Genomic DNA, 26,138 nt, shown 5'->3' on the forward strand with positions numbered 1-26,138 from the left:
TCAATTCCAAAGTCAAGGCAAGGCAAAAGAAGAAGGAAAATACTGAAGAGAGAAGAGAGGGCTGAAAACAGATTAGCTGAGATGTAATGAAAGTGATAATATAGTAACAGCAGGAGGAGATAAAAACTAAACTGAAGATATGACTAAGTCTAGATTAACTGGTGAAAGGTGCTGTTTCTTTCGGACAGAGGAAGAATGAGGACTCTAATACTGCTGTTCATCAACATCTTCAGTCATTTTCTTAGCAGATCTGAACTGTACTGGTTCTATTAAAGGCATATACAATGAACAGTAAACAACAAGATAACAGTTAAGAGTCTCTAAAATGTTAATGAGAAAAACTGAGATTGAGAACACCTTTAAAATACAACATTCTTTTGTTTGTTTAGAACATCTGTCAGTAATGAATAGCACTGGAATCAGGATGGAGTAGTAAAATACTAAAGGTCTTCCTACTGTTGTACCTTGATGGAAGGAAAAAGAAATCAATCCCAGAAAAACTTTTGGTGTCCTGTGAACTTGTTGGTGTCACCATTATACCAAGACAACAGAGACAAGTGACCCTTCACAGTGTGCTAACTGCTGCAGCACAGGGCATCTTTCCCTTCTACTGATGCACAGTGACACCACTGAGTTTTCTCCCATCAGGTACAGCAGAAGCAGTCAGCTATGCTGGAGGAGCAAAACTGAACCCTATAAGGACATAGCTAAAAATAATCAAGTTTAGTTCTGCAATTAGAATTGAATATAGTAAAAGCTGCAACTTTAATAACGACAACTCATGATTAGACATGATGTCACACATTAAAAATTCAATCCAAACAACTTGTCTGTTTCACTACAAATAGCAAACTTGAATGTCCTGGCAAACTGTACGGACATGATTTACAAATACTAGGTAATATTTGGATCCTACATTACAAGCAGCGCTCCAGTCCTTCTGAGAAATAAAGATGACTTCATTCTAGGCTTAGATGGTCATTTCAGTAGACCAAGCTTCATTAGAAGCAAACATATCTTGAACTCAATACATACAAATTTTTGTTTGTTCAAAGACCACACAACTGGCACTCCCCCCTAACATTTCCCACTGCTTTGAGGGCTTTTTGCACTGTATTATCAAACTTCTAATCAGGACATGCAATCCACTATAACCTCACAACTTCTTGAACTGGAATTGCTGCTGGTGTTAATAACTACCTGATATGCAGATTATAAAAAGCAATTTTGGTTTCTTTTACTTGAGTTCGTGTAACAGGTAATTGGGTACTTTTTCCAAACTGCTTTGCCCTACCACCTAACTGTTCCCCGGAGCCTGATATTGAAACTTGACCTCCTGTTAACTTGCTTTTTTTTATGTATGTTTAAAAATTTTCCAAATGAATGCCATTAACTTTATGTCTTGTGTGACTAAGAGCTATGATACAGAGCAGGCCAGAGGACTGTGTATACTTACAAAGAAAACTCTCCGGATTCCAGGTGCCAGTCTTTCTGTTTTTAGCTTCCAGACCAGAGGCAAAGGTGAGTTGAGAAGAAACACCAAAGGTTTCTGGTGAATATGCACTGATGAAATTGGAGTCAAGTGTAATGTGACCTACAGAGAAATAAAGAAATACATGAGTGCTGTGTTACAAGTTTTGAAACAATGAATCAGAGGTCACTTTTATTATACATCAGGGCTCCCAACGTTCAGACCTTCTGACCCAAGAAGGACTAATCTACTTTCCAAAAAATGTCAGTCAACAAGAGTACAGATAAAATAAAGAATGAAATAGTTAACATTTCTGCTCTATGCTTCCAAAGCACTGCTAAAGTGTTTAAGAAAACCTTGGCAAATGCTGATGAAAAATAGCTTACGCTAAAGGTCAAACCACTAAGTTGAGAGCTGAAGAACAAGGAGATAAAAAGAACAGCAAAGAAAACTCCAATTTCTGATGGTAGCCTACAAAGCTGGCTTAAGAGTACAAAACCTCATCTATTTATGCTATTAGGGCATAACTCTAACCTGCAAAATAAATAAAACTAAACAAACAAAACAGAAGAAACAAATCCAGAAAAACAATCTAGCAGAACACCAGCTTATGGAAGGAATTCACAAAGAAATACTTGCATACTCAAGAAAGAAAATGCTTATTATCATCATGGAAAAAAAACAGTACATGGTTGTCATGGTTTTATGATTTTTGTTATCGGTATTCCACATCATAAAATCATTCAAGACATTGGGAGCTAAAGAGTTAATGCTCCAGTTCCATGCACTGCTAGATTTCCAGGTACCTGATTCTCAGAAGAGAAGAACTAGATACCCCAGGACAACTTTGCATTCCCATTTTTCACTCAGAGGGAAAGATAAAACTGCACACAATTCCAAGAATGCCTCTTTTTGCTGTTCATTGGCAGTGGGAGCTTTCTAGCCACCTCACCTTCAGCTTTAGAGTAAGGCCTTTGGTTTTGGACACTCTCTCATTTTATATGATTAATTAACAAATTTCAATTATATTGTAATATACTGTGTCATTTTGTATTCCAATACCTCACTTAGTAAATTGGTTTTCCTCCAGAGAACATTGCTGCTACTTTGTTTTTAGGCCCATCTCCCTATGCTTTCCCTTTTCTCCCCACCCCATTTGTTGCAGAACCAGGCTGAAGCAGCCTGTAAACGACTGACAGTTTTTGGTGGAGAATGTGGGCAGGTCTGAACTGAATCTGAATAAGAATATGGTAGTTCAGAATGAGTTTTGTCTCCTGCTAGAGAAACTGAATGTATTGTTTATTTCATTACTCTTACACGGTGGTAAATATCAGTTTACTATTAGCGTAAAAGCAGATTTGTGTAACTAGAGGGAAGCTAGAAACCAACTGAGTATGCCTACCATTGCTTAAAACATAAAAAAATAAAAGATGGTAAAATCTCATTTCAAGTGGTTGAACCTACACATCTGTTCTAAAGAAATTTGTTCTTTCCAGGACAAAGTGCACGCTGGGCAACACTGAATGACTGAAGAAAGGCTGAGCAACTCCACTTCCCAAGGAAATGCAGCCACATCTCCAAGCACTTGATCTCTCACTACAGGTGGCCTATTTGTATTTACGCATTTCCAGAAGAAAGCATAAAGTACCACAGATTACTTCGTGTTCCAAGGACAGCATTTCCTTCCATTTTCAGCTTCAAAAGAATAAAATAGCTCCTTTTAGGAAACTGCAGGACGTTACCACTGTGAATGGTAGCAGAGAATGACACAGACTTCAGATACCACGCAGCCATGATCTTAGTTATGAAAACTGTTTTACAGTATCACGCTATGAAGTCAAAATAATTCAGTTAGATGAAAAAAAAAAGAAAAAAATCTTTGTTTTTTAAAAGGTTCCCACTTGGTTGCTCCATCTAGAAATGGAAAGAGCTAATAGTAGAAAAAGTTGTTTAGAACTATTAGCTATTAAATTCACTGCTATTAAAAAGCTTTCATTAATTCTTGTGGTTTTTCAGCTGTAATCACGGCTAATTAGCGTTAAGCTGTTTAAACTATTAAACATAATTACCTAGTTCTGGGGTTATGTAATACAGTTTTCTTACAAAGCAATACAAATATTGTAATCTAAATTTACCAAAGCAGTCAAATTTTATCTTTTGCAGTCCTTATCTGGCAAACAAGTTCATATTGTAGTCTGATATCTTTTTCAGTTCCAAAGGGCATAAAGTCTATCTGACTGTAAACTCTACAAACTTGAACCTGCCAACAAAAGAAGTCTCCTACACTAAATGCTGTGAATATTGCATTTGTCCAATCTTACTTTATCTATCCATAGCCACATTTTCACAACCAAACAGTAACTGGCTTCTTCTGATCCCAAACTAACCACGGGCTAATGTAAATGTTAATGAAGTGAGTTGTAACATAGGTTTCTGTACTTAAATAACCAAGAAAATAAAAACATCAACAATTTCCTGACATTGGTCAGTTGGGGCACACAGCTTAGGTTTGCACACTGCTTGTGTTTTTCTTAGAACACCGGTTTAATTAAAAGAAGACACTTCTATAGACAGTTTCAAAATTGCTGCTATTTAAAATCTCTAATATTTATTAAAAACAAATGATTATAAGAAACAACACACTGAACACTTCATCTCAGACATAGACCAAATCCTTTGGGTAATTAGAAAATGGAGAAGTATCTCTATTTCAATTGATGTCAGACAGGTTTATCCAAAGCCAGCATCTACCAGACAAGACAGATGTTTTAGACTTCATGAAGATTTCTGCCTGTTACTTTGGTGATGTGAGAGAGCACAAAGAGAAATCATACCTGAGTAAATCGGACTCTTTGCAACTGGATCTACTGTTAGATTTCCTAGTTGCTATTACAAGTATGTATATAATGCATACATACATGATTACATCCACCTATGAGAATACAGTATCTATGGAAATAAAGCTCTCCAGAACTAGTGGTGTATTTATGAATGCCGTTGGCTGGATCTGTTACATAAGTTCTGTCTCATAATGAATTTTTCCTGCATTTCTGCATGAAAAGTGCAGGCTGATCCATAAGAAAAGCTGTAAGACATTAATCCAAAAATTAATTTTTCATAAGCAAATCAAGTGGTTTTGTGAAAAGAATCTGCATAAATAGGATTTTGCATTACTGCACTCCTCATTTTGCTCATGAGCACGACAGCAAATACATAATGTGGAATTCATACCCGTAGCTCCAGATTTGGCAGTTAATACAGTTCACATGCACACCTTCTGTGCAGCTTCTGTCACTACATCCCTTGGCAAAGACTTTCCCTGTCTACCTCTTGGAGTCCTCAGCACCAGTGCAGCTTTACCAGACTAAAAAAATCCCGCAGTGCTGCTCAACCTCTGCTCAGGACCATCATGGTCATTTCTAGCACCTGGGCAGCCCTGTCTGAATGCAACTATTCCCAATGAAAAGACCTACAGAAGTAGTTCTCATGGTTTAACCAAAAAGTCATTTCTGTTAGGGTGCCTCCCCTGTCCATCTAGGAATCCATATATCAGCTGTATTTGACACGATGCTCCACTTCTCCTAGCCACATTTTCCTCCTTTCTCATCTTAGTTTCTGAGCTCTTCTTTTTCAAACGTCTAGACAGTTCATAGCACCATCTAAACACTGCACACATTAACAGAAAGGTACTGGATATTTCCAAACCACCAACAAAATGTTTCTAATTAATAGCAGAAGAGCTAACTACAAAGTTTTCCCTTACTTTTTAGCATTTTCATAGGCAGAACTTATACTATTAAATAATCACATGAAGGATTTCCCCAATGGGGCTTCTAGGCAATGCTGTGTGTGCTCAGCTCGGTACAGCTACATACAAAGACAAGGTGCAAAATGCTGAACCCATTAATAAACACAATGGTAAAACATACTTTTCTGAACCTCCCACAGAAGCTTATTATTATTTAAAATGATGGATCGGTAGAGATATTCTCCATGCACTCTTGTAAGCTCTCACACAGTTACAAAATACACACATTTTGTGCTTCTCAGGAGCATACTACCTCAGTATCTCAAATAGCTCTAGAAGAGCAGTTTGATCAGGCAATACCAAGAGAAAACTAAACCAGCATCATTAAGTGTAGTAAAGCACCCAGTCCATTTAACAACCAGCTGCTGCCGCTCTGACCACGTTGTCTTTAAAATACATGAAGGAACAGCATTAACCAAGCAGAGCAGCATAACAACAGTACAGGGAAAAAAGCCACTGTGGCCCAACATGTTCCTTGCTGCTTGTGAAGGGCTCAATTGAGTACTGAGGTGGTATATAGCAGCATGGTCCCCACGCAGCCAGTGCTAGGCCAGACTTTATGGGCATGTGGCCACCACTGCATGTTTCAGCAAGGTTCAGGTACAGGAGCTGTTTGCAAAGCAAAGCTGCTCTTTCCTGACTCAGGTCTGTTCTTCCCTGTTCCCTTTTGCTTACAAATCACTCCTTCAAATAAGTGACTACTTTGCGAAGAAAACAACAACTTAGGTCATAGGTATAAAAATAAAAAATTAAAAATTAAACTAAGGCTACTCTACAAACATCTATAACAAAATCTACCAACGCATTAAGTTACAAACGATACATTTGCATACAAACAAGGAAGGATGCAACTATGACTAGAAAATAAGCCACAGAGCAGCTCTGCCTTTCTTTTAGAACGAACCTTTCAATATTATTTTATGAAAGCTATTTTATAAAAACACTTCAAAAGGATATAGCATTCACTGGCACCACGTCTACTGGACAGAAGCTGGCATTACTCAGCCAGCTCACAATCATCACTACTGTCTGTCGACAGTTTGCAAAGTTCCTTTAAGGTCTCCACAGATCCATGTGATAGCAGCAAGGTTAGGGCGGCTGCAGCAGCTCTGTCTCCCCAGAGATCACAGTTTCATGGATGGCTGAGTATCACCACAGCAACCAACTGCAAAAACAGTCTATGGGCTCCTGCCCCACTACTCTGCTAAAGCAATTTGTAGTATGTGAAATGCAAGGGCACAAAAGTTGAAAACTGATCAAAGTAAACACTGCTGCTAAAAAGTACCATTTTGTTTTGCTGACTTCAAGGTATCAAATCACAGACTGTGTTTTGTTCTCAAAGATTAAAGTCAAGAGCCAAGGATTTGCAAGGATGAATTAACTATTCCAGCGTGAAGTCCTTAGGATAAATCCATTGCTCTTTTTCCAAAACAGCCACCGTCAATTTGTGCTAATAAACCAGGACAAAACATTCTGTGTTGGACTGAACTACGCTGCCCAGGCTAGGACAGCTGTTTCGTAAGACAGAAGAGGAGAATGAATTTTAACTCACAGATCATGGTCATGGAAACAGGTTTTCTGACTTACTAGTGACACCCTGAAGATGGATTTATGACAACTTAATGCTGAGCTGCAGAGATGAAGTTAATTAGTACAAAGCAGACAAGAAAAGAAAATGGATTTTTTTAAATGTTCACCACCATTACAAGTTTTTTCAATCTAATACTTACAGAAAAAACTACTCTAAATTTAAAGAAAAAATACAAAGAAGCTTACCTTCACAGTTCATTAGCAAGACAGTATACACTACCCGCTTTATATTGGTATATATTTAAGTATATATAATATAGAGTATAAATATATTAGTGAAAACTAATATAGATTATAATTAGAAAACTATTCACTATACCATTCACTATAAGATGTTTAGACATTCTTCTGAAATTCACTTGAAAAATTTTATTGCCAATATATTGCTGTAAAAAAAGTGCAGTAAAAGATTAAACCACAAACCCACCTCCAATGGTGAGATCTGGTACGGTGCCATTTCTAAACACTTTTTATCAATTGCTTTGGGAAGAATCTCCGGGACATTTTAATTTTTCATTTTCAAGACTAAAGTAAAGAAAGTAAAGTAAAGCTGTACTCTTCACACAGGGACTAAGAGTTCAAAACAAAACATGTATTTTATCAATTTATTGGTATTTTTGCTATGTTCCTTAAATATTGTGTTACAAAATTGACATCAAGCCAGCTATAGTAGATTGCACTGAACAGCCTTCAGGAGCCAATGGTTTCTGGGAGAGAGACTGCATATTTTTCCAGGAAATACAAACTATGTTCATATGGAATTATCACTGAAGGATATTTTGCCTTTGCCACAGCCTTTGCCAGAGAGACACCACGCTTTCCTCTCTGTCAGGCCAGAAATAAAGAGATGCTGCTGCTCAAGCAGCACTACCACAAAGCAAGCACACAACAACCCCACACAACCACATGGTGAGCAACGTAGTGATGCCAGGAGAGAGCAGGGTTGATTTTATTTTACCCCAAATGCATGGTTGTAAATGGATTGGCATTGCCCGAATCTTCTCATCCACATTCTACAGAGACAATCAGATCAAGTGAACTGCAGTTTTAGTTCAGATGTGAAAATCATGGGAAAGATTCACCCTGGCACAATTCCACTGCAGCTCATGGCATTAAGCCAGAGATGATGTGGTCCCACACATTACCTAGTAAAAAAAAAAAGCATACTATTGTGCAATCTGCTGACCCTTTTGGTCTAACACTCAGATGGGAATACTGGACTCCAACAAAGAGAGAGGGCAGGAGAACAAAAAGGCCAACACAGATAACCCAAGTGATTTAGGGCCCACTGCACACTCTTCATTAGGAATTATTTTTTCAAAGGATTCTGATGATATCACAGTAAGAAGAGTACATTAGAGCACATTACAGCACAGTGGCATGCTGTATGGCATCAACATATTGCTCAGTACCTGGCAAACATGTCATCTGTTCATAACTGACCTTGTATCACACCAGTAACCTCACAAGTACAGGGGTAAATTACTATTCTGGTAAACTTTGCCTGTAAATGAAGACTCTGAAAAGCCCATCCAGAAAGCAATGAAGCTCATACAGTGTCAGAAAGTTATGACACAGGGACGTTACAAATAACACTTATAATTTTCTAAAAACATTGGATCATTTCTGACCACAGCTCACTCACATAATTTATTGTCGGACAAGAATGTAGCCAGTTAATTTCTAATGTTCTAAAGCTGTTATTTTAAGCAGGAGCTGCCAAATGTAATCATGTTATATTAGATGTTAATCATTTGTGCAAATATGTAATAGTCAAAAAATTAGAACCAAAGCTGTCAGTTACTGAAGTTCTATTCATATTAGCAAATGGTATTGCTTAAACAGTGCAGGAATAACAAAACAGGAATAACAAAACAGAAAAAAAGGAAAGTTAGTTTATATAAGAAAAGCTATTTCAGAACACAAAGGGTAATAAGTCATACATAAACCAGTACAACTACTTCAACAATTTTAAAATTTGAACCCAGTGTACAGACGGGCTTTCAGTAGGGATTGTACATACATGTAAACAGTCTACCTGAATTTCCTTTACCTGAATTACACAAGATCCAGTTTTCCCCATAGATATATATATCTCAAAACAGTTTTTATGTCTTTGATATCTCAGGTATTGTATGGTTTAGAGAAACAGATATCTCCTGAAAAATTAACGTTCCAAAACCTTCTGGCTGCATCACATGGAGCAGTCTCTGTGCAAACATCTCTGTGCTGTCAGCCGAATTTAATCTCCAGATGCGATCCCCATCTTCAGCACCTGCAGAGCACGGGCTGCTTCTAGCAACCAGTCCTGCAGTGCAATGGAAAGCCCACGCCCAGCTTTGTGAGGCTGGGACCACTGCACCCATTTCTCCTTTGACCCAAATTAGATGCTCAGACTCCCAAAGATTAAGCGAAACCATTTGTGCCATCTGCCCTTCCACATAGCCGTCAAGCTTCCCAGCACTTGAGACCAAAAACATGACAACTCACTCAGCTTTGCATAAATCAGTAGATGTCAATACTGTTCACATGCTGTATAATGAATCCCAAGGGGAAATTTCTCCTTTTATACATCTTGTGGGAAAATTTCTTTTTGTCTTTATATATGGTTAAGGGCACAAGATCCATTTCTGCAGCTCTTGAGTACAGTATCTGCCCTACTGTTGTCCTATTCACAAAATGGTATCACATCAGACTTGCAAGTTTTATTTTTAACAGTTAAGATAGAAGGCTCATGGGAAAAGGATACATCTCCCCAGACAACATTCTGCTCGGTACTTATGTGTACATGCATTGCATATCTAAGCTTTTTGGTGAATCACCTGAGCTGCAAGGTAAGTTAGATAGCATACTCCTCTCCCCCCATCCCTAAGCTATTATCACATACTTGTGTCTTCAGATTAACATTGCCTAGTGTCCTGAAAAAAAAAAGCAGAGGGCATGGAAGGGCTAACATGTTTGAGACTTTATAAGCACAAAATGTAAAAGCAGATCTTGTTCCAAGGGAAGTGTTTCTTACATTGAAAAATAAGATCACTATGTTCAAACAGAACCATTTTCCTTAAAGGCATTTGAGGTACTCTGAGAAAATCTACACAGACTCTTCAGGTAGACAGAAGTCCCTGCTGCCTGCATTTTTAGCAACTTAGATATGCATGAGCCACTCAGCTAGAAACTACGAGGCTGCATTGATGGACCACTGCAGTACTGATGTGCCTCACCTGTCCTTGGGTCTCATTAGTCATAGATCAGCTCAAACTAATCCTGGTTCAGAGACCCAGTGTGGGCACAACCTCACATCTTACAGGCTCTGACTGTAGACACAGAAAGTTCATCTCAACTGCAAAACACCATGTAAATTTAACATAGTACATGGTGATCTGAGAACATCATGGTGAAACTTGAATCTGAACACTGGGTTTCCAAATTTGAGAGTAAATCCTGAACAGATGAACACGTTACTTTCTGCTTTTCCAAAAGCTGCAGGTAGAGAAGAGGCTGAGGCAAGGAGACTTCACAAAGCAGGAAAAGATTGCTTGCAATACATGCAAAAAATATGATGGAAGACTGCAGGACAAGGGGTTACTCCATTTGACAGCCTCTGCATGTAAGAGGCTTTGCTCCTCAAAGTTTTCAGACCACACATTGATCCAGATGAGTGGAAAACAGAAACACCATTCTGCAGGTGTCTTTTAGAAAGGCACAGTCAAATAGAGAAGTGTAAAATAAGGAGTTCACATCTTTACTGGACATAAGACAAAATTCTTCCTCTCCAAGCCTAGGGAGAGAACAGTAGGCACACGCATAAGGAAGAAACTGAAAAGGTAAGCAGCAGCAGCACCAGATTTAGGAAACAGATTTATTCACTTTACTGTCACTAACCTATCAGCCTGAGTAAAAGGTGTTGCAAGAGTGTATGTAATACTTAATTTCCATTACATTTGTGAGTGAAAGCACAAAGAAAACTGTCTTCAGAAGATTCAACAATCACAGTCAATACATTGTCTTCTCTATTCCCCTACCATCAGGTAGGTCTTCATTCTGTCCAGTTTTTTTCTGTTCTCAAACTTCAAAAAAAACAAACAAACAAAAAAAACCCCATAGCTTTTACTCTGTACAAGCAAAATAGTATTGGGGAATACTTCAGAGAATGAAACTACACCGAGTGCTTGAAAAAAAGCCCTGAGGAACCAGAATTTCTCAGTCTAATCAGTTCTCCCATATATGTAAGACTGCTCAAATTTGTACACGCTTGCAAAATCAAAGCCATGAACACCTGAAAAAACCCTCCAGAAGAATTAGTGAGGCTGTTGCACAAGACATTTCATGCACAGTGACACCACTGTGAGCATTTCTTATCTGTATGGTCTCGCTGATTCTTCCTTGAAAAGAAATTCAATTAAGAAAACACTGCCTTGCTTTCCATCTAGCAGTGTAAAAATGGATTGCAGCTTCCCGGTTGCATGAGTTTTCCATATAGCTCCAGGTGTCTATTTTAGAGTCTATTTTATCCCATTCTAAGTATCCTTTGAAAGCCAAATAAGCACTGGAGGCAACAATGCATGTCCTAACGGCCTATTCTGAAATAAAAAAAAAAAGCAAGTTCTCCCATGCTTCTCTGCTAAACAGCAGCACAGCATAACATTTCCCAAAGGGCCTTAAAATTTCACTTGAGCACTTGCATGCTCTAATAGAATGCCACCGCTGCCACACTTAGCTTATATTACACAAGCACCAATCATAAAAATGTTTCCATCTTTTAAATTGACAAAACAACTGCTAAAGGGACACTGTGAACTATAAACCACCTATAATTCTTTCATACTTTTTAAAGCAACCTAAATTTCATCTATTTATACCTCTTGGTGGTGCTATTTTCGCATCTTCTCCTTGAAATAAGTTTTACCACTGTGGAAGTGCTCTGTTTATGTTTTATATGGAAAATGAGAAACTCGTCTGGAGAAACAAAAACTTGAGTGCATGAAAAGCATTAGTAAAAGCACAATCTGTGTACATTAAAAAAAAGTCAATTAAAATGTTTTTTCCTCTTCTCACACCTTCCCACCACAGATTTTACTTTCTCAACTGATCTAGGAAAGTAAACATGAAGCACTACATGCTGCACACAATTTATTAATTCCCTGCTGCTGGGAACAAAGAAAGAGCAACTCAATCGATTCCAACTCTAGCGTCAAACAGATACTCCAGAGAACATAAATTCAGCCACTCATGGCAAGTACTGATTCAGCATCTCCCTCATACACACACACATGCCCAAAGCCAGACTGGAGCCTGTCCATCAAGTTTGTGATATAAATGGATGTCTGGAAATGCTATCACTTCCAGAACTATCTTTTCTTGGTAAAGTAACTATAGACAAAGAAGTAATTTATAAATATTCCAAGCCACAACAGATAGAAAGAAGTCTTAAGGAGGGAACTAGAGATCAAGAACTTGATTCACATTTTACGATCAAAATCACAACACATACAATGTGCTTCTACACATGTGAGAAGTAGAGAGGAAGGAATACCAGTAAGCCCTGTAAAGTTAAGGTTGAGGCAGCTGTCCAGTTCTCCCTACAATCCTGAAACTGCAAAGCTGCATCTGAGGGCGCACAGAGGAAAACAATCTGAGGGCACACAGCAGAGGAAAACAAACGTCAATAAGACTGACTTCCAGCTTCTAACAGGCCATTTCAAGGTCAGCAAAACCAAAAACTCAAAGCAATCAGAAAAGTCATTCTGACATTTTTCCTTTGAACCCTTTAGCCTCTTGAGGTGGGCCTTGGCATTACTTCACACACTGTTCCAAGAAGCTCCATGAAACAGAATAGGTCTCATTTTCCAAGCTAGAAAAACAATCCCATTTCTTGAATCAGAAAACACCAAGAGTTTGCACAGCACCTTCCAAGTTGTGCAAAGTCACTGTTGTCTCTTTAAGAGTAGTCAGGCACCAGGCATGGCTCCTGCAGGACAGCAACTCTGCACAAACAGCCTCTTCTGGCAGACACAGAACTTCCTCTGGCAGTTTTGGTGGGCAGAGCATGAAATGATTGCCAGATTCAGTGACCAGCAATTCCCGGGCTGACTGAAAACAACCCACAGCAACTGCAGGCCAGGGCAAAAATAAATAAATAAATAAAATAAGAAAAAAAAAAGCCACATAAAAGGATTTTAGGATTTAATGCAAGCACATGTGTTAAAGTGCTAACAAAGAAAAGAGGGTTGTGAGCCTTCTCTGAATGAAGGTGTCTTTTGTTTTTTAAGACGTGGCAACACTGTGTCCACTAGGCAAGGCAATTAAGATACCAGTTTCACTGAAGAGTATCAGCTGCAAAGAAGCGGCAGCTTTGGCAGACATGGCATCACCTGAGAAAGGCAAGAACAGCAACAGCTCTGGGGAGCTTGCCACCATTATTGTTCGGCTTCAGCAGTTCCATGTTTGGGTCCACTTCCTCATCAGCCCAATGTCACAGTGAGTACACTGCACTGAGACACCACCTCCCCATCCACCAACTGAGACCTCCACACAGCACTCCTGGCTCCTGCCCTGTGCTGCCCTCTTCACAGCCTTGCTCCTTTCTGACTGCAATACACATGAACCACACAAAGCTTTCAGAATGAAGTCCAAACAAACAAGAGTTTCCTTGGATAACCAGCTTCCTTGCACTGATCACTGCTACAGCCATCAGAGACAGAATATGTACAAGCATAGTGTGCAGGGATAGCGGTACCAATATTTGGCCAGAGTCCCACGGCACCGGGCAAAAAGAGGTGCCTTTGCTGACCTACAGCAATGATGGAGAGTTCAGGAAGCTGAAATGCACACAAACACAGGGCGTAGGCAAGCTGAGTCAGGCCAGGAGTCAAGAGAAGCCCTTGGCAGCACTGACCTCCATGACATTGTGAGCCACAGATCATCAAGGAACAAGCAGTAACAGGGTGAAAAGGATGCTGCTGATCCGGATGGCCTCAGCGTCACAAGATAGCTGGCCTGTATTTCTGAGACTGAAGCCAAAAGTTGTAGAAAACCAGAATGTTATGCAACCGCTCAGAGCTAGAGAAGGACCTTACAATGTTGAAGGTGGTCCAAAAAAATGTGCAGAACAAAAGCAAATACCGCTTCTTGCAGGTAGAAGATATACAACCTCACTAAATACCTTGACAGCTGTGAAAGCTGCTGTGAGCAGTCTGGCAAACACACCACAGTAAAACTAAGTCAAGCCCAGGAGGCACAGAGCAGGATCTTCTCAAATGGCAAAAGTCACTTCCCAAGTTAGTCTGGGATCTGTCAACTTTCAGTACTGAACCAGCTAGATAGACGACCATAGGTGTTAGACTCTTTCATGAAAGACTCCCTTTTGTTGGTTGACCTGCAAAGCTAAATGAGCTCAGCCCAGACCCTCACCAAACTTCCTCCATGCTGTAATCTTCTCTTTAGGATTTTCTTTCTCATGTTTGAAACAAGGTGCTTTACTTCTAAAGTTACTCTTCCTCTCATCTAAGTCTCAACTCTGACTTCTCCATCCCCAGAGAAACTGAACATCTCTTTTTCCACCTCTTCCTACCCGCCAGACAGTCTGGGCAGCACCACTCCTCTCTCAGGCCATCTCACTGTAGGTATTCCATTCCATGCCTGCTTCATAACCCCATGTATCTTTGCACTTCCTCTTGCTGTGTTTGCTGTCATAGTTAGATATTCTTTATCACAGCAAAGCAAAGCAGAAAATGGAGAGGTATACTCAGCCAATGCCCTTGCAGTGCTGAGGTCTTTTGCAGAAACACAGGCACAGTGTTTTGTGTTTATCTATGAAAGTTTCTTCTAGAACAGGAAGTATTTTTCTTCAAAACAAAGGCCTCTGGCCTACAAGAGCCACCAAACATGCCCAAATGCAGCAGCAGAAGCTTCACACTGTACCACAGCTAATGAGCATAGGGCAGATGGAAGCAGCATGGCAAACCAAGCAACGTGCCCTGTATTTCCCAGCCTGAATTCTGTACCACATACTCTGATCAGCTTACCAGAAATATCACATCTGTATAGCCAGGTGATATGGCAGTGCACAAACACAGCATTAATGGTGATAGTGAAAACTGTGGTCTAGTTTAATCTCACAGGAGTAAAACAACTTTCTTATATCTCTGCCTTATGACTCAGTATGAGTTTCGGTATTGCAGAGGATAATAGTCCAATTCTTTCAATTTGGAAGAGTACAAATGAGAATTGAATTAGGAAGAAGAGGTTGTCAGAAAGTTTTTAAGTCCATGCTGCCAAGTGCTTCAAAAATTCAAATAAAATCAGCCCATCATTTTGACAGTTTCAGAGTATTTGGTCACACTAATGCTGAGAGCTCAGCACTAAAAAGCACAGTAGAAAAGAAATTCAGTTTTACTGTGTCTGAGATATTAAGTCTAAAACACCCATTGACATTTGATTGCCACTAAATCAAAACCTGTTTTATAGAAATGCATTTTTAGAAGAAGAAATAAGCATAAGGTGAAATGAAAGAGATGACTGAGTAGCACAAACTCTGTTAACTACCCTGTCAAATAACAAACCTTGAATTCCCTTCCTGTGTTATTGCCAAGAATTCAAGGCCTGGGTGATATCCCCTTCATTAGAGCTCTTTCTCAAGGCCGCCCTCAGATCTCTGGGTGCCTGAGCATGAAACAAATATTTCCACCAATACAGCCATGGCACACAGTTATTGTCTAATTTGAGTAATCTAAGGAACCTTGCTTTGAAAGTCATAAAAATAAAACCTAAAGCCCAGAGGACAGAAATAATCACAATCTATTAATCATGCAGGGAGAGAAATGAAAGTTAAGAAGTACTACCAAGAGGAAGTGTGAAAAAGGGAACAAGGTGATTTATCCAAGCATTTGAAATTAAGAGAATTACCATGAAAGTTGTAACACCAAAATAATGTTTGCCCTGCTGTTTCTGCAGAGACTGCCACTCTGGGAATGAGAACACTCTCAACACTGAGAAGAAAGTCTGGAATTACTACAACCTCCAAAGTGTTAATCACAATTATAAAAATAAAGACGATTCCTTGCTTTTCCTGCCTTCATCTCACATAACACATGTTAAACATCTGTATCAGGCATAACATCTTAAAGCTATTGAGGATGAGGATGTCAAGAAAACAATAGTGAATCTGTTGCCAGGAATTCTGATTCCGTGTAGTCACATGTATTCAAATCCTAAGTACTCACATGAGAATAATTTTACATTCCCCTGCTCCGCCTTTAACTATTTCAGTTATGACTGCATGCCTGAAGCAGATCAGGAAAACTCAACAGACTTTGAATAAAATAATGTCAGTTGATATTCTTATAAGAATAAAAAGAATCCCACATTAATTTAAGACTTGATAACATATTTGTTTAATAAGTGACTTTAATCTTAAAAGTTTTTCTACGCATTTCTTTTCTGGTGTAAATTGCTAGAAACACAGCTGCCTTCAAAAACAACAACTCTATCTCAGAATGAATAGCCTCATGTAAAAGCAAGCTCTTCCGAAAACTAGGAAACTTGAGCAGTAGAGACACCAAAAGCCACGGAGAAAGTTCCTGTAAGTGTTCAGCAGTTCTGGCTTTCAGCTGAGCCCCAGGTCAGTAGAGAAATGCACACATGCACTCATTTCCCCAGGAATATTTGATCGAATAAAATAAACAAAGAAGGCTTGCATTTTTCATGCCAAGCTCAATAAAAACAGTTGTGGCTATTACATGCACCCGTATTCTATTTCCTATGATAAAGCACAGCCAATATGAAGTGCCATAAAAGACATATCTAAGAAATACTCCGAAAAGAGTGAAACTTTCAGGTTTTTTTCTCGAAGAAAATGTCTTGACAGTCTCAGTAAACAAGACATTATATTGACCAAGATTAACAAAGTAAAATACAAATAAATTCCTTGGAGATCAGAGAGATGATTGCAGCATTTCATTATATAACCTTATATTTACAGGATGTCAGCCATAACCTGAAAGTGCTAAGTTATCACTTTAGATTTGCACTTGCACTCTTAGGGTCTAGCTATTTCTTTTTCTGCTTCCAGGGAAGAAAAAAGCAGCCAAACTTTACTAATCATTAAGAATAGAAGTCTTCACATGTTCTTCACACAGAGGAACATGTTCCTCCATCATGCCCCTCCCCCTACATCAGCCACCCTTCCTAAGTTTAAGTTTGGGAATGTTTGTTTTCTGTCTATTGTACACAAGTGCTAAGAAAGTTAAATTAACTAAACACATATGCTGCACATTCAAGAGAACAAGGATGACTTTGCAAGTTTAATGCATGAATTGTCTAAAGAATTTGCTATAGGAAATTCACACTCCTTCCAGGATGTAAGAGGCGTGTAATTCCACAGCATCTAGCACAGGACAGGTTCAAAACAACCCAGCCCCACTTCTCCCCTAAAGCAAGCCCTCAACTTAAGAGACTTTCAGACCTCGCATTCCATGTTACCAGCACTTCAGGCAACTGCCGAATGAATGACTAATTTATTTAAAATAATTTTGATGCTGCAGATTCTAGCTAGTGTACTGTAAAAGCAAACAAAAAAAAAAACCACCTATCTTTATGCTGGAGCATATTAGCTATACCATATAACATCTTTCTACCTTCGCTATCAGTATTTGCAGGCAACAGGAAAAACCTCATCTGGTAAGTGAAATTAATTTAACTTCAGGTGATGGGAAATTCTACTTCAAGACAAAAATGGAAAAGGTATTCACTTTTTGTTTTCAGACTCTGATCCTACAAATAGAATCTGATCTTTTGAAGTTGTGTACACTCTCTTGTGCTGCACTGTCACCAGCAAGCCCTGCTGGAACTTCCCATTCATTTTCACAGCATTGATCTCTGAGCACTGCAACTGGAAAACAGTTGGGAGGAGGTGGCTAAGGGCTACAAATTGTGGAATATATTCTATACCCATCACTTTAGTACACCAGAGAAGTATACAGAAAAGACAGTTTGAGCCAACTGCTTTCATAACATAAGTATGTTAGAACAGGCACACGCAGTGTCCTTCCGCTAGACAATAACAAATCTTTATGCAAAGCCAAACTTTTAAATCTTCTACCATTCTGTCAAGACAATTAGTACTAGCACAGCCTGCAGCCTTGTGTGTATGTGACTCTACTTCATGCTGTGCGTGCACAACTGCAGAAACCGCGCTGCCACGCAATTCATGCTAAGAGTATCAAAACATGGTAACATTTAGTTTCGTGCAAATTTAAGCCTTGCAGTTGATTCATTCTGGCCCCTTGGAAGATGTGAACTCCAGCTGTATTGTATTTCATCTCACATTAGGGCACCCTTTGGTCACTAAGAAGTTACAGTGAACACTGTCAGGTTCCTACAGCAAGGGCACTCTTCTACGTATTTTCAGCAGAACTTGTGATTACCTTGTGAGACCTACACATCAGAGTAAATTTGTCTAAAACTTGCCAATCAATTTAAGAGTTCCTGGGTGACAAGAGAGGCACTGAAAAATGCACAGGAGAACTACATGAAGCTTTTTAGTTTCCATAAGAAACTCCATTGCACTGATTTCAACTTCAAACAGTTTTTCATTCCCAAAAAGCTGCCTGAAAAAAGGTAGGTATAGTCATTCACAACAACCCAGTGCCTTAAAAACTTTAAGACAACAACAACAAAGTCTCTACTCCTCATTCTCAGATTTGCAAAAAATTATTTTTCTATTCATTCTATGACAGTTGAACTGAAGTAGATGGACATTTTTTATTAAGGGCAACCAATAAAATGCCTGTTGAATTAAACAATAAATTCTTTTTTTTTTTTTAATTATACACCAGACCTTTCGGGGAGTATAAATGCCAAAAATGTATACAACAGCTGAAGTTCCACAGATGTATGCAGTGAACACTGAGCTAAATACTGTACAAACCCAACAAGGCCACTATTGAAGTCAGAGGAAAGACTGATTACGGCCAAGAGTATCTGCCTGAATTGAACACACTATAAAAGATTTCACTTACAAGTTCTTCCAGAACCGATTTAGACTGTCTTTTGCTAAGCTTCCATATCATGGAGCACCTTTCATCACTAATTCTACTAATTGTGTACACACAAGCTGCTCTCACGGGAAACAGTGCTCAGGATTTGTGTGTGTATAATAACTGCAGGAACATGAAGTAAGAAACTCAGCTGTTGTGGCATACAGTGTTTTCTTTTTACTTCAGCACTTGGTTTTGATAGTAAACAACAGTACTACAGAAGTTAACATCAAAAATTTTCTTCTCTTGCTGTTGCTTCCAGAGCAGCTGAAGTTCTAGCCAGTCTCTCCAAGTGCAATGTATATAAATAAGTAATTGGACTGTACTTAAGAACTATCACAGTCAGCAACACTTGCCATCTGCTCAGCATTCCCCACTCAGTGAAGCACTAAGGATGTATTACAGGGCTAAAAGGAATCTGAACTTCAGTATTTGTTTATAGTGGTCATGGCAAAGATCCAAAGGCATTCATGTTAATTTACAACACATTTAGGTAAATTATGTGGCTTTGAAGACAGCCAATTCTGCAAAGGCCCCTTGTAGATCCCAATCTGTTTCTTATTTCCTTTGCCCACCCCACTAGCTTTTTAAACTATACTTCGTGGTCGTGAAAGGTGATGGAGAGAATGACTGGGTATGGAAGTGGTTTACTCTTATGACATGCAAAGCATATGTGGACCATATCAGTGCAAACAGCACGTGCTTCTTCTTATAGTCTAGATATTCACAATTCAGAAAATAAACTTAGAACAATTCATTTGCAGACACACTTTTAGTCATAGATCTGGAAGAAAACAATTACTTCTTTACCTCTCTTTCATGATGGTCAAGACCTTCCTCAGGATTTCTGAGATTGAGAACATGCACCTCTTGTGGTAGGCCTGTTGTGCCTCGGCTTGCACAGCCAGATAAGACTGTGAAACTCTCCAGTAAAGCATGGACTGGGTGCGAATTGTTAACAGGAGATAGCACACACTCACTCCTTGGCACAGGACCTGCAAGGGAAGAGACAGATGTGCATCATTTAGAGAAAAAAAAGCAATTCATAGATTACATTTGTCGAATAATGAAGTCCCTTTTGGTCACAAAACCAGTGGGAACACGAACAGAGATATCAAGTTCATTACCCATGTTATGAACAAATTTTAATTTAGCATATTCTCCTGAATATGCAAAATTGTGATTTTATTTCTCTCTCTGAAAATCTAAACTTAAAATACATTCTTTAAAATTGTTGTCATTATCAGAAAGGAAATTAAGGGAGGGGAAAAAAAAAAAAAGATGACAAAAATTCCCTGAAGGAGAAAAAAAGCAGTTATGGTGGTTAAGAGGAATTGGTTAGTCTTAGATACAAATTATTTGTTTATGCCAAACACTGTTATCTCCAAACACTGAAAAATGGAACTATGTATAACTTTTCATTGTTATATAATCTCTAGTACAATGTAATTCCAGCAGGAAGGATTTGGGCAAGTTGCATTTGTTGCTTTTGAAGCACTGCTGATTTATGGTGAACATCCTTCGAATACACTGGACAAAACAGATGCTTATCACATGATAAAATGTTTGTTTACTGAGCCTATTTTGTGTCTGACAGCAATTATCTACACTGATAACAGATATCTAGTCCAAAACAGAGTGTACGCCCTTTTAAATAATCACCAGAGCATGACACAGTGCTGTACTCTTGTATAGTATGTGAGACAGTGCGATGTGATACAGTAAGATAGAGCAAAAGCTGAAACATACAGAGCAGTTTACATTTGAACTATATCTCAGGAAACTGAAGCAAGACAAATATTTATGAAAAGCAGCCTTGCTTTTCCAAAATGGCTCAAACACACCCCTGACAGTTACAGATACAGTATGTTTTGGATTCAGGAGGTCACAGGAGAACGACAATTGGCTTAACCCCTAATCTGCACCAGTCAGACAAGAATTAGACAAACTGGTCAGCTCAGAAGTTGCACCATATAAAGGAGAACCATAAAGCAGAACCCCGTTTTCTCCGGCTGGCATACAACTACAATTAAAGTAAAATGTTTCTTTAAAAAAAATATATATATATTATTAGTAACGGCAATAGAAAGTTCACAGTAAAATAAAATCCTCAAGTGATCAAATAGCAGAGCTCTTTCTGTTTCTGTGAAGTCTACATCCAGCTATCTAGCTAGCATTAGATAATGTTTAAAAGAGAAACGTTTAAATGCACCTTAAAAGAGCTTTTTAGAAAAAGCAAGGCTGCTGAGAACAGTGATATTTCTGCAGCACCTTGGGTTATGCATGCCTTGTCCTGCAGAAGGGGCCACTCCTGAGTCCCATTGGTGCATGCTGTATCCTGCCAGCTCCCAAAAAACAGGAGCAGTTGTTAAAGACAGTGCTCCAGGCATAAATTACAGATGCCTGTGCTTGGGGTGCAGAAGATAAACAAATTTCCTGCTCTCTGTATGAGGAGCTTGGTCTTAGCACTGACTGTTTGTGTGGGGGATTGCAGGTTTGTCTTTTTATTCTCTTTTAAGAATAAGCATGTAAGATGAGAGCAGTCCAAGCAATGACATTCAGTTAAAAAAAAAATAAAAATAAAACAGACTATTGCTATTTGTTAACAGTTGAAGAAACATTCAGAGATTTGTAATAGAAGTATTACCAGCAACAAGGACACATTTTCCTGATGTACAAATGCAGATCAATTAGCCCAACCACTGATGCACAAGTCCTGCAGCAGAACAAGTTATTAAACAGTCCGGACATAAAAAAGAATTTCTAAATATGTGCATTTCTTGGTCTAGGGAACACACTGAGAGCCAAGAAGCAGTTGTGTTTTGAATTGCCTTTCTTGCAGACCAGCATGGAGTTGACATTTGTAAAGATGCTTCAACCACAACAGAGGAAAAAAAAGGGAAAGAGAAAATTTACATAAATATAAACACACCAAAAAAGAAAGAATAGCAGCATGGGGGAGAGGTTCAAGAAAAGTAAGGGGCAAGATAGTAGCCTCTATGAAAAGGACAGAGAGATTAGAAGGTCTGGAACAGGAATAAAAACCTGTAAGACTTGGAACAGGATGGAAATGGAGCTGCTGACAAAAAACACACACTTTACTTTGCAAAGGTTCAGGAGAATAAGCTAATACCTCCCTCTTGGCATTTGATCCCTTTCTGACTAGTACACATACCAAACCTCCACCCCAGCTGGTCTTTATTCAATATACATTTACCACACTAGAGGAGGTTATGTGGATTCTTCCCCATCTCTGCAGGGCTCATCTACACGAAGATGACAGCAACCAATAAGAACAGGTGTGAATTTACATGGCCCTGAGCTTTCTGTAATGTCCTCCCTCTCTGGCATTCCCAGGCACACACTAAGCAAGCGATCTGCATGGCAGGCTGCTCTCTTTGCAAAATGGAAACACTCACAGAGGGAGTAGCAGCTCACATCCTGGATAACCACGTGCAGCAGGGCTTATCTACACAATGACAGGCAGACGGAGGCATGCCCACACTGCCTGTGCTCCATCCAAGCTGGAGGTGAGCCAGAAATCCTGCAGAACACTTGTAACCCTGCTGGCAGCTCACCCGAGCAGCATACCAGCCCTTGCAGGGCTGGCTGCCCTACGTCCCCGGCCACACGAGCATGGCCCCATGACTCCCGCACACAAGTTGGCTCCAGGCCTGCCAGCATAGGGCAGGCCTCAATGCATGACAGACACAACAGGCCTCCTCAGCAGACAAACAGCATGCCCAACACTGAGAACTACCCACCATCACTGCAACAAAGTGGTCACCTTACCTCCAGGCCCCTAAATGATCTCCTAACCTTCTTGCATGTCCTCCTCCCTTCCCCTTTGCACCTTTGAGCAATTATACTTCCAGCGCTGCCACTATATGCATGTGTCAACATTTTCTCTTTGATTCTCTGTGACTTCTGTCAGCTCAGTACACCATTCCCTTAAATCACAGTTTGTCTGAGTAGTTATGTGTAAGAAACCAACATTTCTGGAAAGGAGACGGGGCAAAGGCAGATAATTTCTTCCAACAGAGATGCTTTCAGTCCATTTTAGTTAGCAAACAAAAGGCAGCCACTGAAAGTTGAACCAGAGATCAGAATGGCTACTGAAGTCTAGCTCCACTGTATTCCAACCACATACGCTGTCAGATTATCCAAGTACAGGAATTTATGGTGGGGTAAGTAAGAGAGGCTTACACTAGACACTGCATTTCTCCTAAGTTTTGCATAGATGCTTGTGTAGCAACGTCACAGATCCACACTCTTTCTGGGATCTTCCTAGGAGCTCAAAATTCAGGAATGTTCTCTTAAATGTGCTGGCAGTAGTGCTGTATCACAAAGTCCACCAACGCTCAGTCTGTACATGATGTGAGTCAGGTTTTTCTGCCACCTTCCCTCCATTTATGCCTTATCTTAGTCTCTTTTTACAATGCTGCCTGAGCTACCTGCTCACCACTCAGTAACATTTCTTTCCATCACTACCTACTGCATCAGCAGGTCTTCTCTCATGACAGTCCAAGGCACTGTCACTGTAGCAGGAGCTCTCTTTTCTCCAAATTAACTGCTGCCACTCTTCTTGGCTCCTCTCATACCCCTCCTGCTGATCTTCCCCTTGTCCTCCTGCCACACCACTTTCCTATGGCTAGAAAGCTACTTAATTCATTTTCTCTAGTTTGCAAGACTACAAGCAAGATTTATTTCTTGTTCTCCTGAGAATACAATGTAATGTGCAGTCATCATTTGCCTTTTGTTGGACTACATATTTATTCAATCAACGTATTCAGTTAGTAAATCCTGGCTCTTATAGCAATTACACATTAATTGCTTAATGCCTGCAAAGTCTTTTGAAGAAGGAAAGCAGGTTAGGTAGTTTTATAAGAACTAATTACTGAAAATGTGCTTTATGATGGCAAATATTAGTGAATTTAGAGTTTTAGGGAACTGTTCAGTATTATTTTCCACTTCCAATTAATAAGACTTTTAAGAAAATCTTAATGCAGAGCCAACCTTGTTAGATATGAACATCTGGAATGTATTCAAAACAGTTTCAACATTCTTGTTTCCCATATGATCTGTGTTACTAATGAGTAACATGTGCTCCAAGAAAGTAGCAGAAAAGGGAGTGAATACTACATAGGGGAGTACACAGTAAGTAGCAAAGGGGGATGATACAACCTAAAACTAGCTTAGAGCTATGATGGATTTTATTCAAAGAAATTACATTAGCATTTATTATGTATATTTCCATGGAGATTTCTATATTGTTGTCAGTTAAAAAGCGTGATCAGTTCCTGAATATAACACGAATCTCTGCTGTGGGTTCAAGAGCACATTAGCATGGCGGCCATATATCACGCAAGAGAACGCAAGACACACCAATGGGATATAACACTCTTCAGTAGAACTAGAGGTTTAACCTAATTAATTTTTGAATGTGGCTATAACACATCTAGTCATTATAAATAAAGACAAAAAATCCAAATCCAGACTTGAGAAACACCAGGGATTTCTGTGCTGTCAGGTACAGAGCAATATAAATTACTGTAGATCCAGCTAGAAAATCATCACATTTAACATTGAAAAGTGGCCTCCTTAGAGGAGGCCAGCTATTAGAGCAGTGATTTCAGTATGCCCAAATGCCAGACTTCCACAGAAGCTCTTTTGGAGAAGGTTAATTGAAGGGCATTTCTTACATTAACTAGTCACAATGACAACTGGGATAAGGAGGAAAGAGACAGGATCCTCAAACCTAGTTTTGAATGACAGCAAAGTTCTGAAAAACAAGAGGATTAAAAGTCATTTTCTCTGGAACTGAAAAGCTTAAAATTAATTGCAGTGCACCTAAGCAGGCTTAGTAATAACCTCTTATTAAAACCATTACCAGTAATTTCTGAAAGATACAGCTGCACAGATGAAGCACCACTATTCTATATGAAGTTATGTTAACACCTACACATCCTTTTTCCTCATAAGGGATTCTTCACTGAGGTATCTTTGATACAAAAAAAAAAAAAAATACACAAGGATTGACGCAAACAAGAATTTGCAAGTGTAAATACAACCTGAACCTCCCACACACAACCTCACATCTTCTCTCAAGAGTCCAAGATGATTCTGTTTTCACACCACATATTAAGGGCTGAGGAACTACTAGAAAGACTCATCATTCACCCCAAAACCTTCCAGTAGAGCTGGAGAATACATTGAAAAACGATTAATTGCTGGTAAGTTGAATAGTACCACAAGACAAAAAACTAATGAGAGTCCCATCTCAACAAGTGATATCTCTCTTAGGATCAATAGAATTACTGGTCATGGAAGTGGCCCCATTTACCACTATCTCATTTGCTAAATATCCAGTGAAGCCTTGACATTCAGTTGAGTTGCTTAAAGAGTCTTAATATATATATATATATATATATATATATAAAAGATATATATATAATATATATATATATTAAGACATATATATATATATATATATATATATATGTCTATATATATAGACATAGTACTGAAAACACAAAGACAGTATAGCTGTTGTACACAAAGCTTGATACCTTCACATACTTAGTTTTCAGGGAGTCTTTTTATTGCCATATCTAGTGTTGTCTTCTTGTAAGAAAATAAGAAAAAAAGGTATTTTTGATGGTAGAACAACTTTTGACTGCATTACATACAAGAGCAAATAGGAAAGGTTTAAAATTACAAGGGAAAGGTTCATGGACAAACTGTGGCCATTTTGAAAGAATAAAAATCAAAAGAAAAAAGAACTGCAAATGGGTTAGTAGAGGGTCCCAAAAACCTCAGGCTCCACATGTATCTATTTATATTAGTGAGCTATAAAACTTGAACGGAGAAGATAAGTATATTGTTAAGAAATATTCAATACAGATGGCAACATTTGGTTGTAGATAGAGTTAAAAATGTACAAATATTAAAAATGTGCAAGAACAGAGGTTCCCTATTCCAATGCCCAAAGTCTGCTAATGTTCCATTTCATGCACTCATGTTCTTTCTCTCTTCCTCCAAGGGAAAAAGACCTATCTTCTGGAAGATAATATTCCAACTTAACACTGAATTCTACTGTAAAAGCTACATGCAATCAGGACTCTCTATGTGCTCTCAACAGTTCTAATCAACAGTTATCACTCCAGAATTAAGACCCATTTCACTATCACCAATTCTGTTCCAGATAAATGCTACATATGGACCCAACTATTTT

The 26,138-nt window shown here is 38.9% G+C and overlaps 1 protein-coding gene across 2 annotated transcripts in view; it reads right to left on the reverse strand.

Annotated features, from left to right (window-relative positions):
* TGFBR3 (transforming growth factor beta receptor 3) overlaps nucleotides 1–26,138 on the reverse strand; it is a 108,773-nt gene that overhangs the window by 47,088 nt on the left and 35,547 nt on the right. For both annotated transcript variants that reach the window (XM_065741474.1, XM_065741464.1), the window contains exons 3-4: nucleotides 19,715–19,899; nucleotides 1,457–1,594 (exon numbers count right to left, since the gene is read on the reverse strand). In XM_065741474.1, the coding sequence (XP_065597546.1) occupies nucleotides 1,457–1,594; nucleotides 19,715–19,899 (323 nt within the window). The remainder of the gene's footprint in view (nucleotides 1–1,456; nucleotides 1,595–19,714; nucleotides 19,900–26,138) is intronic.

This window comes from Cyrtonyx montezumae, unplaced genomic scaffold (assembly GCF_038088225.1).
Source record: "Cyrtonyx montezumae isolate F1298 unplaced genomic scaffold, pur_monq_1.0 scaffold_1, whole genome shotgun sequence".
Lineage (NCBI taxonomy): Eukaryota > Metazoa > Chordata > Aves > Galliformes > Odontophoridae > Cyrtonyx > Cyrtonyx montezumae.